General features: G+C 36.9%; 1 protein-coding gene across 1 annotated transcript in view; it reads right to left on the bottom strand.

Annotated features, from left to right (window-relative positions):
• The window catches only part of LOC127933854 (semaphorin-3D), a 35380-nt gene that overhangs the window by 20474 nt on the left and 1027 nt on the right, over positions 1-13879 (bottom strand). The window contains exons 2-3 of the mRNA XM_052530879.1: positions 6120-6322; positions 1234-1394 (exon numbers count right to left, since the gene is read on the bottom strand). Coding sequence (XP_052386839.1) covers positions 1234-1394; positions 6120-6291 — 333 coding nt within the window. The 5' untranslated portion in view covers positions 6292-6322. The remainder of the gene's footprint in view (positions 1-1233; positions 1395-6119; positions 6323-13879) is intronic.

Below are 13879 nucleotides of genomic sequence, written 5' to 3'. Positions count from 1 at the left end.
TTCTAATTTAAATTGTCAGCATATGTGATTACAATTGTCTCTCAGGGAATTGTTTTTAGAAAGGTAATTCAACAAAAGCTTTGATTTAGTCTCAGATCAAGTCGAGACTCAAAGTAGGACTTTAAACAAAGTTTAATCCATTGTATATATAACAGATGAAAAGCTGTACACATGAAATACTGTACAAACATGAGTTCTGGGTTAAGCCCACGAGAGGGAGGATGACGTACAGATAAAGAGTGATGAAGGGGCTTCTGGCCCTGTCTCTGCACTCGTGTTATTAAAAGCTTAAGCGCTTATCACACACAGGCCTGACCTTTGACACTGACCTACAAGAACCGTCTCTACAAGTAGTAGACAATTCATAAGTACACATGCTCGTGAGATGACTTTACATGATGATACTTTGAAGATTGTCATGCCTACTGCAAATCAGTGGGCTCAATCAGTGAAATAACTAAGCACTTGGAATTGAAATTATGAAGTGAACTAGAGGAAATCTTGAGGCAGAAACACACAGACACACATAAACATACTTGAACACCCACTACCATGAATGTATTCATAAGCTAAACATATCCAGAAACTCCGACACCTTGCTATCAGGCATTTTTGTGAGATTATAAAGGTATAAACAGTTTTGATTTGTACTTGGTTTAACTCAGATTATGTTTTCTAAGTATAGGAGTATTATCAGTCGACAAGTTAACAGTTTTATAGAAAAAATTTAAAAATATTTTTTGCTCTCCCAATAAAACATGCACCTGTTTGACAAAAGGCAGGCAAACATCAAATTTATCAAATGAAGTGACCACCTACGAACACTGCCAAGCACATTTTTTCTTCAGACAATATACAGGATCTAGTTTATATTCAATGTTTCACACAAAACATATATTTTATATAATTCTACTCACCAAATGACAAAAAAGGGGGTTATTTATAAGAACAAGAACAGAACAAAAAATAATTACAAAACAGTTCTAAACTGATTGGACGAAACAACATGTTCAATCAAAAAACAATATGTAATTCTCACATCTTTTAAAAACAGTTTTTCTAAATTGAAGAAATATGTCAACCAGTCTGAGAGTGAGTGAATGCACTTCTAAATGATTCTATGGAAAAGTTTTCCTCCAGACCACACATAGTGTAAAGTCTTCACTTGCCTTTTCACTGAGACCTGATTCTGCATGTCTGCAGGTTTGAGTCCTTTAATGTGTATGTATTTACCTTTTTGGGGTGTTTATTGATGTTGTCTGGGTCCAGTAGGTAGATGTGGTCTTTGGCTCCCAGCAGTAATCTGCTTTTTTCTTCATCCAATAGGACTGTCTGAAACCGCAGTCCCTCGCTGGAACCCACAAACGGCACCACACTTCGAGAATGAATCAGCTCTGAAAAAGTTAAATGAGGGTGAATACATATATGAAAGCACATGGCATGTACTATATGCACAAACATACTAAATAACTTGTGTATCAGAACAGTGACTTGTGCAAGCATATAAGAGCTTTATGTGTGAATATGTGCACAGGTGTGCATTTGTCTAAGCATTGCAGTGTAGCAATAAATTGGAAATTGTATCATTGCACAGCTATTGTTCTTTCTTCCAAATCTCTCACTCTTCTAATATACTGAGAGGCACCATTACCTTTACAGTCCATATTATCTACAGTAACAATAGCTTTGGGGCTATCTGTCATCTATGTGTTCAGATTCCATTCTGATAAGGTTTCATCCTCTATGTAACATCAGCCCATCTACTAATCCTCCTTCCTCTAGCCCTTACTTCACCTGCTGAACATGAACCAAAAGGCTCTGAGCTGTCGGAGAATTCAGCTGGAATCAGCTACTCGTTCCACCTATCAATTCTCACGTCGAACAATGGAAGATTAGCTTGATGGTTCATTTGCAGTAGGTTTCATATTCCATTTCTCCTCTCTGAGGGAGCAATGACATATTCTGTTATTCTCACTGAAGAATTGGTATGTACAAGCGGAACTCTCTAGATACATAATTCTTGAGATATTTTTGAAACACGTAATTGCATTTGACCAAAGCACGCAGTTTTAGTAGACTTGGATATAATCCTAACATTTCTCCACCCAGTTGTTATGCTCTGCATGCACACATAAATAACCATCTGCCAGCAGCCTCAAAGCAAGAAAACCTGGCAGTGTGCACTTAAACACTATAGAAAGCAGGTTTGTAGATTTTTTTTTTTTTCTGATATTCTTTTACTTATATTTGAATTCAGAATTTCACATATACATATCATTCCTTATTCATTCTTTCCATCTCTCATTTCAGCTACCTTCCTACATGTCTGACATGTATGCACATCGTCTAAACATCCACGTTAGGGTCGGGTCATGGGTTTAGAGCATCAACAAGCTGAATAAATCCTAGGACTTAACTATTAATTCTCTGGGGTGCAGGGTCGAGGATGGGTCATTTCGGTTCAGTATTTATAAGACAAAAAAATCCTCTTCAAAATAAAACCCCATTCATGCTAATGCCTGACTAGCTGACGCTAATCTACTCTGCAAACAGTTTTAGGTCAGAGCCCTGCTGAAAGATTCCTGCTTTGAAATTAGGTCTAGAGAGATTTATCTGGAGTTCTGGAGTATTATCTTGACCCCTCATGGGAATAAATTCTCACTTTCTTTCATAGCAGTAGTCTGTAAATTACAGCTAGACAACGTTGTTTGAGGATATTTAAAATGTGCATTGACAAATTCATTAGAAAGATTGAATGCTCTTTCCTAAGTAATACCAGAGACAATATAATGAGGAGAAGATGGATCTCATGTCTTAAAAGGGATAAAGTTCAAACCTATATGATTTCTTCTATATGGAAGGAGACATTTTGCAGAATGTTTAAGCTGCTTGTTTCCATTCAACAGAAGGAGATGGAAACCAATGTTTGTCAAGCTCCAAAAAGGACAAAAAATGAAAACTAATCAAAGTAAAAGTAAAACTCAAATATGCATATTTAAGTCATTATTCAACAAATATATGTCTTACAGCTGTGTTCACCATTCGCTTTCATTGTATGAATAAGGAAATCGTAGATATTTTTGTATAAATAGTTGACATATCTTTGTAATTTCCCTGTTTTGAAATATTTTGAAACATAAGCTTGCATGGCAAAACAGTTTAATAATATTCCAGTTCAAGTACAAAGAAGCCATACTTCCATGACTAGAAGGAACATTGCCAAGGCTCCAACGAGAATTTCAAATTTTATAAGTTTGCAGCGTAATGCTACACTTCTGTGGTTTGCTGACCGTAGTGGGTTAATAATTATTTTCATGAGAAATGCAGACTCCTTGTGGAAACATAAAGAAAGTATTGTCCATTCAGTTCAATATACATTTTGCTGTGCAGCTCAATCTTTACAGAGCAAGCTATTTCAGCCCTACAGGTACATCATTTATCTTCAGGCAACAGCAAAGCATAAAGATCGATGAGTGAAATACAAACCTATGAAGCAATGGACAATCTTAGGGGTTGACAAATCAAGGTATACTCAGTTATTTGCCAGGAACTGGACCACACATTTAAAGCTAATGTCACAGAGCAAAACTTCTTTTAAGATTTCTCACATGGTAAAGGATTATACTCTTAGGTGTAAAAAAATATCCTGCCTGTGGTTTGGGAAGAGAGCCAAACTAGTGGAAACTAGTGTAACTCTGTGTAAAGAACATTAGGAAGACTCGTAGCCATATTTATGACCTGCTTGTTTTACATCTGTTTAGGGAGCCATACAGTTGTAAATTCATTGAATACTATACTGTGAGTTCTTAAATTGCTGTTTTCCTATTGCAAAACAAGGATTTGTGTTTGCATGGTTCACGTTAATATCTATACCATCATGCATGTACACTTTAAGGAGGAGTCTTTAATAGAAATATTTACACAACCTGAAGATAATATTTTGATGCGTTTCACTGGACATTATCAGCTAGGAGTGATGTTAGCGACAAGCAAGAATATTGTTTACTTGACTCCAGAGAACATTATGAGATGTACTATATCTAACACAGATCAGATGTTCCCCTTTTAGCCTTCCTTTAAGGGAAAAACAAGAGTAACTTACTGCTGCTCGTCCTTGAGGTGTGCGCGCAGGCCTGCATTCTTCTATATAATGACACACTCTGTTTTAAAGGACTGCAGTGATACAGATATTGTGCAATGTTTTTATGAGACCATCTGCTCAGATGATGGATTGTAAAAGACTGTACTTCTGCATCCTCTCCAACAGGACCAAACATGGAGCGGAACAGCAAGTTTTAAGATCAAACAGACCCACTCAGTGCAGCTTTAAGGATTAGAAAATCTTGTAAAAAAGCCCAACAGAAACCTATATATTATACATAAATGTATAGGATTTTGTTTGTTGTTTTTTCCTTAACTAGTACTTATTAAATTTTAGATTTCTGCTTTAAGAAAATGAAAAGAATGGCAATGGGTTAAGAAAAAGAAAAAATCAAGAAAATCTCTTCAAGAGCTGGGTCACTGCATGCACAAATCATAATCAAAGTCAGGCAGCTGTCTGTTCTCCCCTCTCTTTTACATCATTCTCGTTCTCGCCAAGCACAGCGGCTTGGCGATATATGGCAATGGCAAACTGACACACAGCATGTCGGATTTTTATGCTACAGAAACTGAAAATAAACAGACGCCCCTGCACAGTCACTCATATTTTTATTGGGGTGAGTTTCCTGACATGGATGAAGGTCTGGTTCAGTAGTGCTGGCATGCTGTGTGTCAGTTTTTAAGGATCTATAACTTTTATTTCCCTCAGTGGCATAAAACAAACACTGCATTCACTTCCTTCCACAAATCGAGGCAGGGATTGAACACAGAAGAGAATGGAAGAGAGAGAAAGAAAAGAAACAAATTAAGAAAAATACTTTTATCACTTCTTAAAAAAAAAAAACATTAATATCTAAAGTATATTTTGTCACTTGTCAGCACTATCAAAAACATGTTCTGGAACAAACTGGTATCTAATCAAAGTTGCTACTGCTGTTGTAAAGCTTGTGTAGTTTTATCATACGTGTAGGTCATTTAATAATCCATGTCTAATTAAGTAAGGACACATTGTTACTTTTAACAGTTGTTTCTTTTAAGCCTCACTCATTTTATATCAACATACATGTATCTTTCCCTGAACTCGCGCCCATAATATTCACAGCATGTGTGTGTGTGTGTGTGTGTGTGTGTTTGAGCGTGTAGCACTGCTACGATGTTGTCAGGATAACTCCAGTGATAATCTAAAATGTGCTGTGCTTGTGGGATCACTGTTGCGAACAGAGTTAACGCCTTATTGACTTATCAAACCTTTGAAGCCACAGCTGCAGTCGAGCGATCACACACAACCACAGGTAGAGGGAGGGAGGGTGATCACAGCATGGACCAGTGGTTAGCAAATACCGCAAGAGATGCAGACAGTTACAGTGAGGTACTGGGTAAAATCCCAGACCTTAGTAGTCATGGCCTTATTTAACCTCTCATTATGAAATGGTCATTTTGTCCTAAAACTTCTGACGCAGCAAAATACAGAGCACTCTATAAACAAACAAATGCAGGTGTACTGTACATGTAATGCATATTTACTGATCCAGATTTTTACATGTGAGATGTAGGGGTGGGTGATATGATCCAAATCTTAAATAGAGATATGATTAATTTTATCTCATGAAAAAAATATATATATCATGACATAATTATTGGGTTGGAACGATATGAAAATGTAAAATACAATTAAAATGTTACAATTCTTATATATATAGAAGGCATTTATCAAAAGTTTAAGAACAAAAGTGGCAGATTACTGGGGACATTTGGGGCTGCATAATTGAAAAAATTATGTAGCACATTACTTATATACACTCAGTCAGTCAGAAATGCATTCTAAATATAGACCTGATACAACTGAGTTGTAAAACTCTCCTCACTTCCCTACATGTGATTCAAAATGTATTCTTTCAAAATGACAAATGCTCAAGCAGATGTTTCAAATAAATATAAGGAAATTTAGCAAATCACTAAAGATTTAATAGATCGTCTTAGAAAGAAATCATCTACACAGAGCAACAGACAAACATTACCTTTGTAGCTGAGTTTAACTCTTGGCATGCTCTCCTTCATAGACTTCACCTCTGGCAGATAAAAGTAGAGCATCACAAATGTACACCACCAGAAACTGGAGAACCACCCCATCTGGAGACACTGGTGTCTGCTCCTCTGTCTCTGTTTGTCTGGTTCCTCGGCAGACTTCATGATGGGAGAGGAGCGTTCTGCTGCTGTGGACCTGTGATGGAGTGGACAGTTAGAAGGAGTCATCTAAGGGAGTGGTTGAGCATCACTGTGGGAGGTGTGTGTTTGAGGTCTTGTTAAATCCCAAGCTAAAGTTCAGCTGCTTTACTAGGGACTCTTTCAGGCATGTCTATGCATTTTAGCAGCTCTGGATCAGCTGCTGCTCTATTCAAGTCCTTTCTTTTGTCCACCAACATGCATTCTTTCTTCCTCTCCTTCTAAATCTGTTTGTCTCTAAACAAAAGGTCAGCTTAATGAGGGCAGACACTTTCAGCCTTATTTCAAATGCATTTCTTTTATTTTCTCACACCATCCTTAATCTGCCCTGTCTCCGTCTCCCTTTCTCTCTTCTTCAACAAACAGTATTCTAAATACTAGGGAGACAATCATGTCTGAATCTGCTTCATTAGAGTGGCAAGAAATTGTGGGAGAGAGTGAGAAAACTGTAGTAGTATCCTTCAGCAGGGGATATTAGAACAAGGATTCACACACTTCACAGTAAGGGCTCTCAAAACAGTCCTATTATTTTGAATGAAGGAACAAGGGACAGGATGAATGAAAAAGAGGAATGAAGGGACTTATACTATGTTGTCAAACATCCAACTAGTGAATTTACATGGATCATTACCAGTGTTGCTTTAAGGGACATGAATTAAGAGACTTCTCAGCGAGGGTTTGAGCATGCTGACAGTGTGCTGTGCTTTGGCATGCTGACAGTAAAATCCTCCCTGAGAAGTTTCGTCTCTAAATTCATCTTTTAAAGCCCTTTTTCCCCCTAAATCAATCAATTTTGGAAGAAATTCACGATTACTGACAATAAAATTCAAGAATTACTGTAAGACTTCAAATCACTTACTGACCAATGTTGCTATTATTATGCAGTATATCTCTAAATATTTTGAGGACTATGACTGTTCAGTGCAATAAACAGTTATATACTCTAAAAACCATTGGGTTATTTGATTAGACACAATTTGAGTTGATAATAATCATTTATAATCAATAACCAAACTGTGCTGGGTTGGAAATGTTTTCAGTGCTTATTACAGGCTTCCTATACAGTATGTTTGCTAGTGGCACTCAAAGCCTAATCTATTTTGGTTGGTGGAAGACAAAATAAGCCAAATAACTGTTCAAATTTATTCAATAAGTTATTCAATATTTATTCAGCAGTGTTCACTGATGTCATGAACTGACACGAATTTATTAAAGTTTATTTATTAAAGGGGTAATAAAGGGGAGTTTATTAAAGGGGTAATCCACAAACATAACCCAAAGGCAAGCAAAGGTCATACACAAACAGGCAATCCAAAGCAACAACAGAGCAAGGGGATGAGAAAAACAGATTAATCCAGAAACCAATAGAAAAAAAAAGTCCAGGAACAAGACAAGGGAGAACCAGGATACGCCAGGTTCACACATACTCTGTATTTGCAGTGTGTATGCAGTCTATGTGGTGCAGAAGCAGCATTCAATGTAATTTCAATGACCTACTGCAACCCAAACACATCTACTAAGCTAAACAGTACATAAACAGAGTGTATCTAGCTTTTAAACATTTGTAAAAGACATACATGTATATTGTCAATAAGGAATGTTTCTTTAATACTGAACATTTACCAACAGCAGACAATCCTATCTCTAACTCTAACTTAAAGATAAGTCAGATTTGTCTGTTTATTTAAAGAACAAGGCGACATCACAGATAGCTTTGATCATGATGGATGATACTGCATTCATGAAATGTAGAGCAGATTTAAAGGGGTTGAGAAAGCTATCTCAGAGAGCACAAGGATATCAGCACAGGGGCTCTTGGGTAATGCATGAGTCTTGTAAGTTCATATCAAACAATAGAACTTCTTTCAAAAGTGTATATATATATATATATATATATATATATATATATATATATATATATATATATATATATATATATATATATATATATATATATAAAATAAAAATAAAAATATTATTATTATTTTTTATTCCTCCTACACAAAGACACTTTTTTTTATGTTTTCTTCCTCCTCCACAAAGACACATTTTTCTTCTCCTTTGACATTTCAGCAAACATCTCCTGGACGGCTTCCTACACATACCACAGAAATTGTTCACGACATTATTTAATCTTTCAGCTTTACAAAAGGTCAGTCCAAGTTCATTATTATGAGCTCAGGTTACATATTTTTGTTATCCCTGGCAGGGGTCAATCTTCTCGCTGTGGTCATAGTCGGGTGTAAGGGTTACCCCTACCTCTGTGTTAAAAATAATGTTCATAATATAAGCACACACAGACATCAAGGCCATGTTATGTTTTCATAATTATAACATACAATGAAAATTTGTCATCATTGCATTATGAGTACTTTGTATCATGTTCAAAGTGATGGTTGGACTCTGTAAGCCCAAAATGTAAAAAAAAAAAAAAAAACTATATCCTATCATTTGACCCTCATATTTTTCTGTCTTTTATTTTATATAACCCAGTCACATTATATCATACCCACATCTTAGAATTGCAGCTCCCATGGCTTCAAGCTGTACAGCTACTGTTTTGTTCAATAAGACTGAACAATTTGAAAGCTTAAAAAAAAGTATTGTTATAAGAAGCAGAAATATGGTTTTGTTGCTGCCAGACAAAAAAGGTCTGATTGAAATGAGTCTAAATTAGATTGGCATTATTAATTTATAATTTCACATGACTCTCATTAATGACCGAAGTTGACTTATAAATAAAGCAAAAGTTATGTATACTAAGTGTAAGAAAAAACAGAAACTGAGTCTAATTAGTAGATGCTGTTTGTTATAAATAAAAAAAAACAAATTTCTTTACAAGACTGTAAGTGCAAATAGTGAGAGATTCTACTCACACATTGTGTAAATGCTTTTGTTTGATGGGGCTTTTTTTGTCCCAGTGGTCTTGGACTTCATACTGACACCGACTGGTGCAAAAGTAAATGTTTTACTATTCATATTTCTATTATGATTGAAAACAGTTGTACTGTAGTAGTAACAGCTGTGATCATGTGACCTCGACATTGCACTAGTCCTACAAAGAAGCCTATTCTAGAAGACTGACTGGAAAAATCAGTTCAAATTATAACTATGCTAAGTATTTTTAGTGAATAAATAAATGTAATGACATTTCGACGGTATGCATTTACTCACTCAGACTGATATAAAAAGGTGTCCAGTTATATTCCAGTAATAACTCCACAAAAATCTGTGTATACGTGATTCTGTGACCTGGTAATATATCCCATCTCAATACCTATAATGAAAACTTTGTAAAATATGATTTCCCTCATTAGTTAATACATTATATTTGCCTCGGGGCATTACTGAATGACTGACAGCTTAAATTTGCAGTGAAAGGAAAAGAAGGCCTTTACTTGAACTTGCTGAATAGTTTTCATGTGACATTTTGGACAGTCCTTCTGCCTCGAACTAAATGCCCAATCGCACAGCACGAAAGCAGACACATAGGCGGTGTCATTACGATTCAGTCTAAAATGTAATTTCTAATCCTCAACAACTGTTTCCTGCAGTCTGTAAGTTTGACTTAAGGCGACCGCAAATATCACCGCATTGTTAGACGGGAAAAAGTACAGTAAAAAAAATATGTTCTGCAAACTTTTAAAAGGGTGAAACTCTGTATTTAGTCCTGCCTGTCTGAGCCAAGTCCATGTTTAATGATATGTTTTTAATCCCCCTTCTCATCTTTAAAGGAGGAAACGTTTTAGCTTTCATACCTGCACTTAGCTGAGAGAGAGCCAGGTGCATATCTAATGACAGAGAGCAAAAAGAGAGCGGTGAAGAAATTCCTCTCTGCCAACATTCCCTATCCTCATTATATGCCTGGAATACCTGACACTCTGTCTGTCTGTCTGTCTGTGAGTGACAGGTTTAGGGAATTATGGGTAATTCAATACGTCCTGAGAGGAACCTCCATAGCCGTAATGGAGAGCAGACAAAGTGCTCAGCTAATGTCTCCTGTCGATTAGCTGTGTTTGGAGTGAGCGCATTAAAATCCGCACTGTTCGAACATACAGGTGAAGAGGGGGCAGATGGTGTAAGCTTAAGGCCGTGTGAAGGTAGGATAAAGATGAGGTGTTTGACATTGTTCTGTGTTTTTATCAAGGTTGTTCAAGTGTGTAGTGCCGCTGACAGGAGCCCTTTGAGGGAGACAAGGCTGAACGCAACATGTCAGTCAATCATTTTAAGATACAAACATTCACACACTTAGTGAAAAACAGGAACTCAGGTAACACCATTTAGAGGTGTGGTCTGAACAAAGGTCTGCTTTTCTTTTGGAACAGAACTGTGATAAAAAACAGAATACATAAAGATTTCACAACTGCAAAACTATACTTACATTGCATTCAGGCTAACAATTTTTCCTAACATGTGTTCCCTGGGATTCGAACGCCCAACCCCCTAACACAATGCTCTACCACTTGAACTACAGGAACACTAATGGAAGTTGCTGTGTTTTCTTGCCTTGTAAATTTGTTTCAGCTCATGATATGTTTTAGCAAAGAAGTAAACTCTAAACTTACTCTGAAACTGAGCTTTGAGTTCTGAGTTTCTTCAACTAGCTTAGTGTAACAGGCCACTACTGAAGTGGCTCCCTAAATGATACTTTAAATAGTGAGGTGTGCCATTCATTTTCTAAACAATCAGATGATTTTCATATGGTGGATGATTAAAAAGAGATTTACACTGAAGAGCAACACTGAGAAACCAAAATAAAATAGACATGGTTCAACCACACCCTAGCAACCACCTGGCAATGCCACAGCAACCACTTAGAACACTGTGTCAACCATGTGGCAATCATCCTATCATGATGGATACTTGTGCACAACAAACACCACTTCTTCTTCAAAAAACTAAAAAATTACATACCTTTTTTTATTTTCTTTCCTGCACTTTATTTTCTTTCTGCCTTTTAAATGAGACAAGAAAACTGAGATAAAAAAATAAATAAAATAAAAAAAATTCTAGGTTGGTTTGTCTTACTGGCTCATATACTGCTGATGTAGTGAGGAGAGACAGTGAGGTGGGGCAGACGAAGAGAAAATGTATGACAGAGAGAGACATAAGACTATATAATCAGTTGCACTTCTGTGTTAGAGCCTTTTAACACCAAGGCGGCACTATGCTCCACTGGACATATTAAAAACACTTAGGACAAGGACTCATACACACACACACACAAACACAGCAACAGAATCCATCACTCTTGAAATCCAGCTCCCCACCCTCTCTGGTATGATGTTTTCCTCTCCAAATATATATCAGAGGTCCAGTTTGCTGAATTAAGCAATGCAAAATATTTTATTGAGAACACAGGTACAACTATACTTTACGGCATGTGTGCCTATCCATGCGAATTAAATAAAAACAACTACACTCATGTTATACCATTAAAGTTTATTTTTTATTTTTTTTTTTCAATACAGATACATTAACTGCTAATATTTATTTGAATCAATCCTTAATAAAACACACACACACACACACACACATAGTGTGTTAAGTGTGTATACGACATCTGTGGCTTATGACTGAGACTTTCTCTTGGTCTCACCCCATAAAGCCATGGGTGTGAGAGCGAGAGTTTCCATAAAGTCTGTGTGCATCACAGAGAGGTATTATCCTGCCCATTAACACAGGGCAAATGCTGCTGGGAGAGAAAGAGCCCCCTCTACTCCACTCAAGTACTATGTTCTGGCTTGCTTTCGGCCTCTTACTCTTCTGAAGAAGAACAGAGTCAACAGTTAATGCCAATCCCAGCTCAGCTGTTGGCGCAGATGTGTGAGGAGGACCAGAGGGAGACTGAGAATCTCCCATCTTTCATTTCTTGACAGACACCACAGACACACTTTACTCCCATTTAACATTCCGCACCAGCAAATCTGGCCCACCGTTTGAAAATAAACCTTATCTGCTTTCATAACCTTATTAATCTTTTCCTTAATTTAAAGTCGCTTTTGAGGCCTTCAATATGCTAGAAAGCTGATACAAATGAGCAGATTTATGCATTTAAAACTTGTAAATAAAACCTACTGTACTCACATGAGGTAAATGTTCTCTAGAATAAGATTGAACTGTGCCAAATGACACCCTAAGCCTCTTTGGTCATCTTCTGAATCCATACTTTGCTGACATAATGCCACATAGACTGTCGGGCAGTAGCCTGTCCTAAAAACTGAATCAATATGCACTTTTCTGAAACTTAATAATATTACATCTTACTCCCATCACAAGTCTCTAGTCCTCTAATACTACCTGGCTCTGACTAGAAATTCCAAAATTTAATCGTGATTCAAAGCTGTGAAGAAAACCTAAGACAATTTGCTATTAAATAAAACTGCAATGGCCATATTGTGTGTGTGTATATATATATATATATATATATACATACACACACACACACACACACACACACACACACTACATACATTGTGTATACGGTAGAATAAAAAAGAATCAGCCCCCTTTTTCACATTTTGTTGCTTTGCAGCCTGAAATTATGACGGACACAGTTTTTGTTTTATCCAGCTGTATTTACTCAGTGCAACTTATAACATCCAAGTGAAAGATATAACACCAACATGTCAGAAAAAGAAAACTTTATTACTTAGTTGGAAAAAGGATCACCCGCTTGCCTCAGCACTTTGTAGAAATTCCTTTTGATTTAATTACAGCCTTTAGTCTGTTGGGGTACGTCTCTACTAACTTTACACATCTAGACTTTGCAATATTTGCCCACTCTTCTTTACAGAACTGCTCAAGTTCAGTTCAATTTGATGGCGACCATTTGTGGATGCAGTCTTCAAGTCATTCCACAGATTTCCAATGGGATTTAAGTCTTGGCTCTGACTTGGGCCACGCAAGGCATGCTTTTTCTACTTCAACCACTCTTTGGTCAGTTTTGCTGTGTACTTTGGGTCATTGTCATGTTGGAAGGTTAACCTTTTTCACACTGACAACTTTCTGGCAGAGGGCAGCAGATTTTCTTAAGGAATTTGACTGTATTTTGCCCCATCCATTTTTCCTTCTATGCTGACAAGTGATCCAGTCCCTGCTGCACAGAAACACCCCTATAACAGGATATTTCCACCTCTTTGCTTTACTGGAGGAATGCTGTTATTTGGATGGTGAGATGTATTGGATTTCCGAAAGACATATAATTTGGTGTTGAGGCCAAATAATTCAATTTTAGTCTCATCTGTCTCAGAATCTTCAAGGTGTGTTTTGGCAAAGCTCAGTCAGACTGCAAGGGGCCTTTCTTGAGGAGTCACGTTTTTCTTGCAACCCTCCCATACAAGCACATTTGTGGAGAATGTGATATTGTGGTCACATTCACACAATGACCACTCTTAATCATTAATTCCCACAACTGATTCTTGGTCGCCCTCTGACCAGTTTCCTCCTGGCTCTTTTATCCAGTCTGGAGCAACGTCCTGATCCACAGAGGGTCTGTGTTGTACCAAATACCTTCCACTTATTAATAACAGATTTAACTTTGCTTCTAGGCATT

The sequence above is a fragment of the Carassius gibelio genome, chromosome A18 (genome assembly GCF_023724105.1).
Source record: "Carassius gibelio isolate Cgi1373 ecotype wild population from Czech Republic chromosome A18, carGib1.2-hapl.c, whole genome shotgun sequence".
In the NCBI taxonomy this organism is placed as follows: Eukaryota; Metazoa; Chordata; class Actinopteri; order Cypriniformes; family Cyprinidae; genus Carassius; species Carassius gibelio.
The sequence above is the reverse complement of the archived record's forward strand: the minus strand, read 5'-3'. Positions and strand labels throughout refer to the sequence as shown.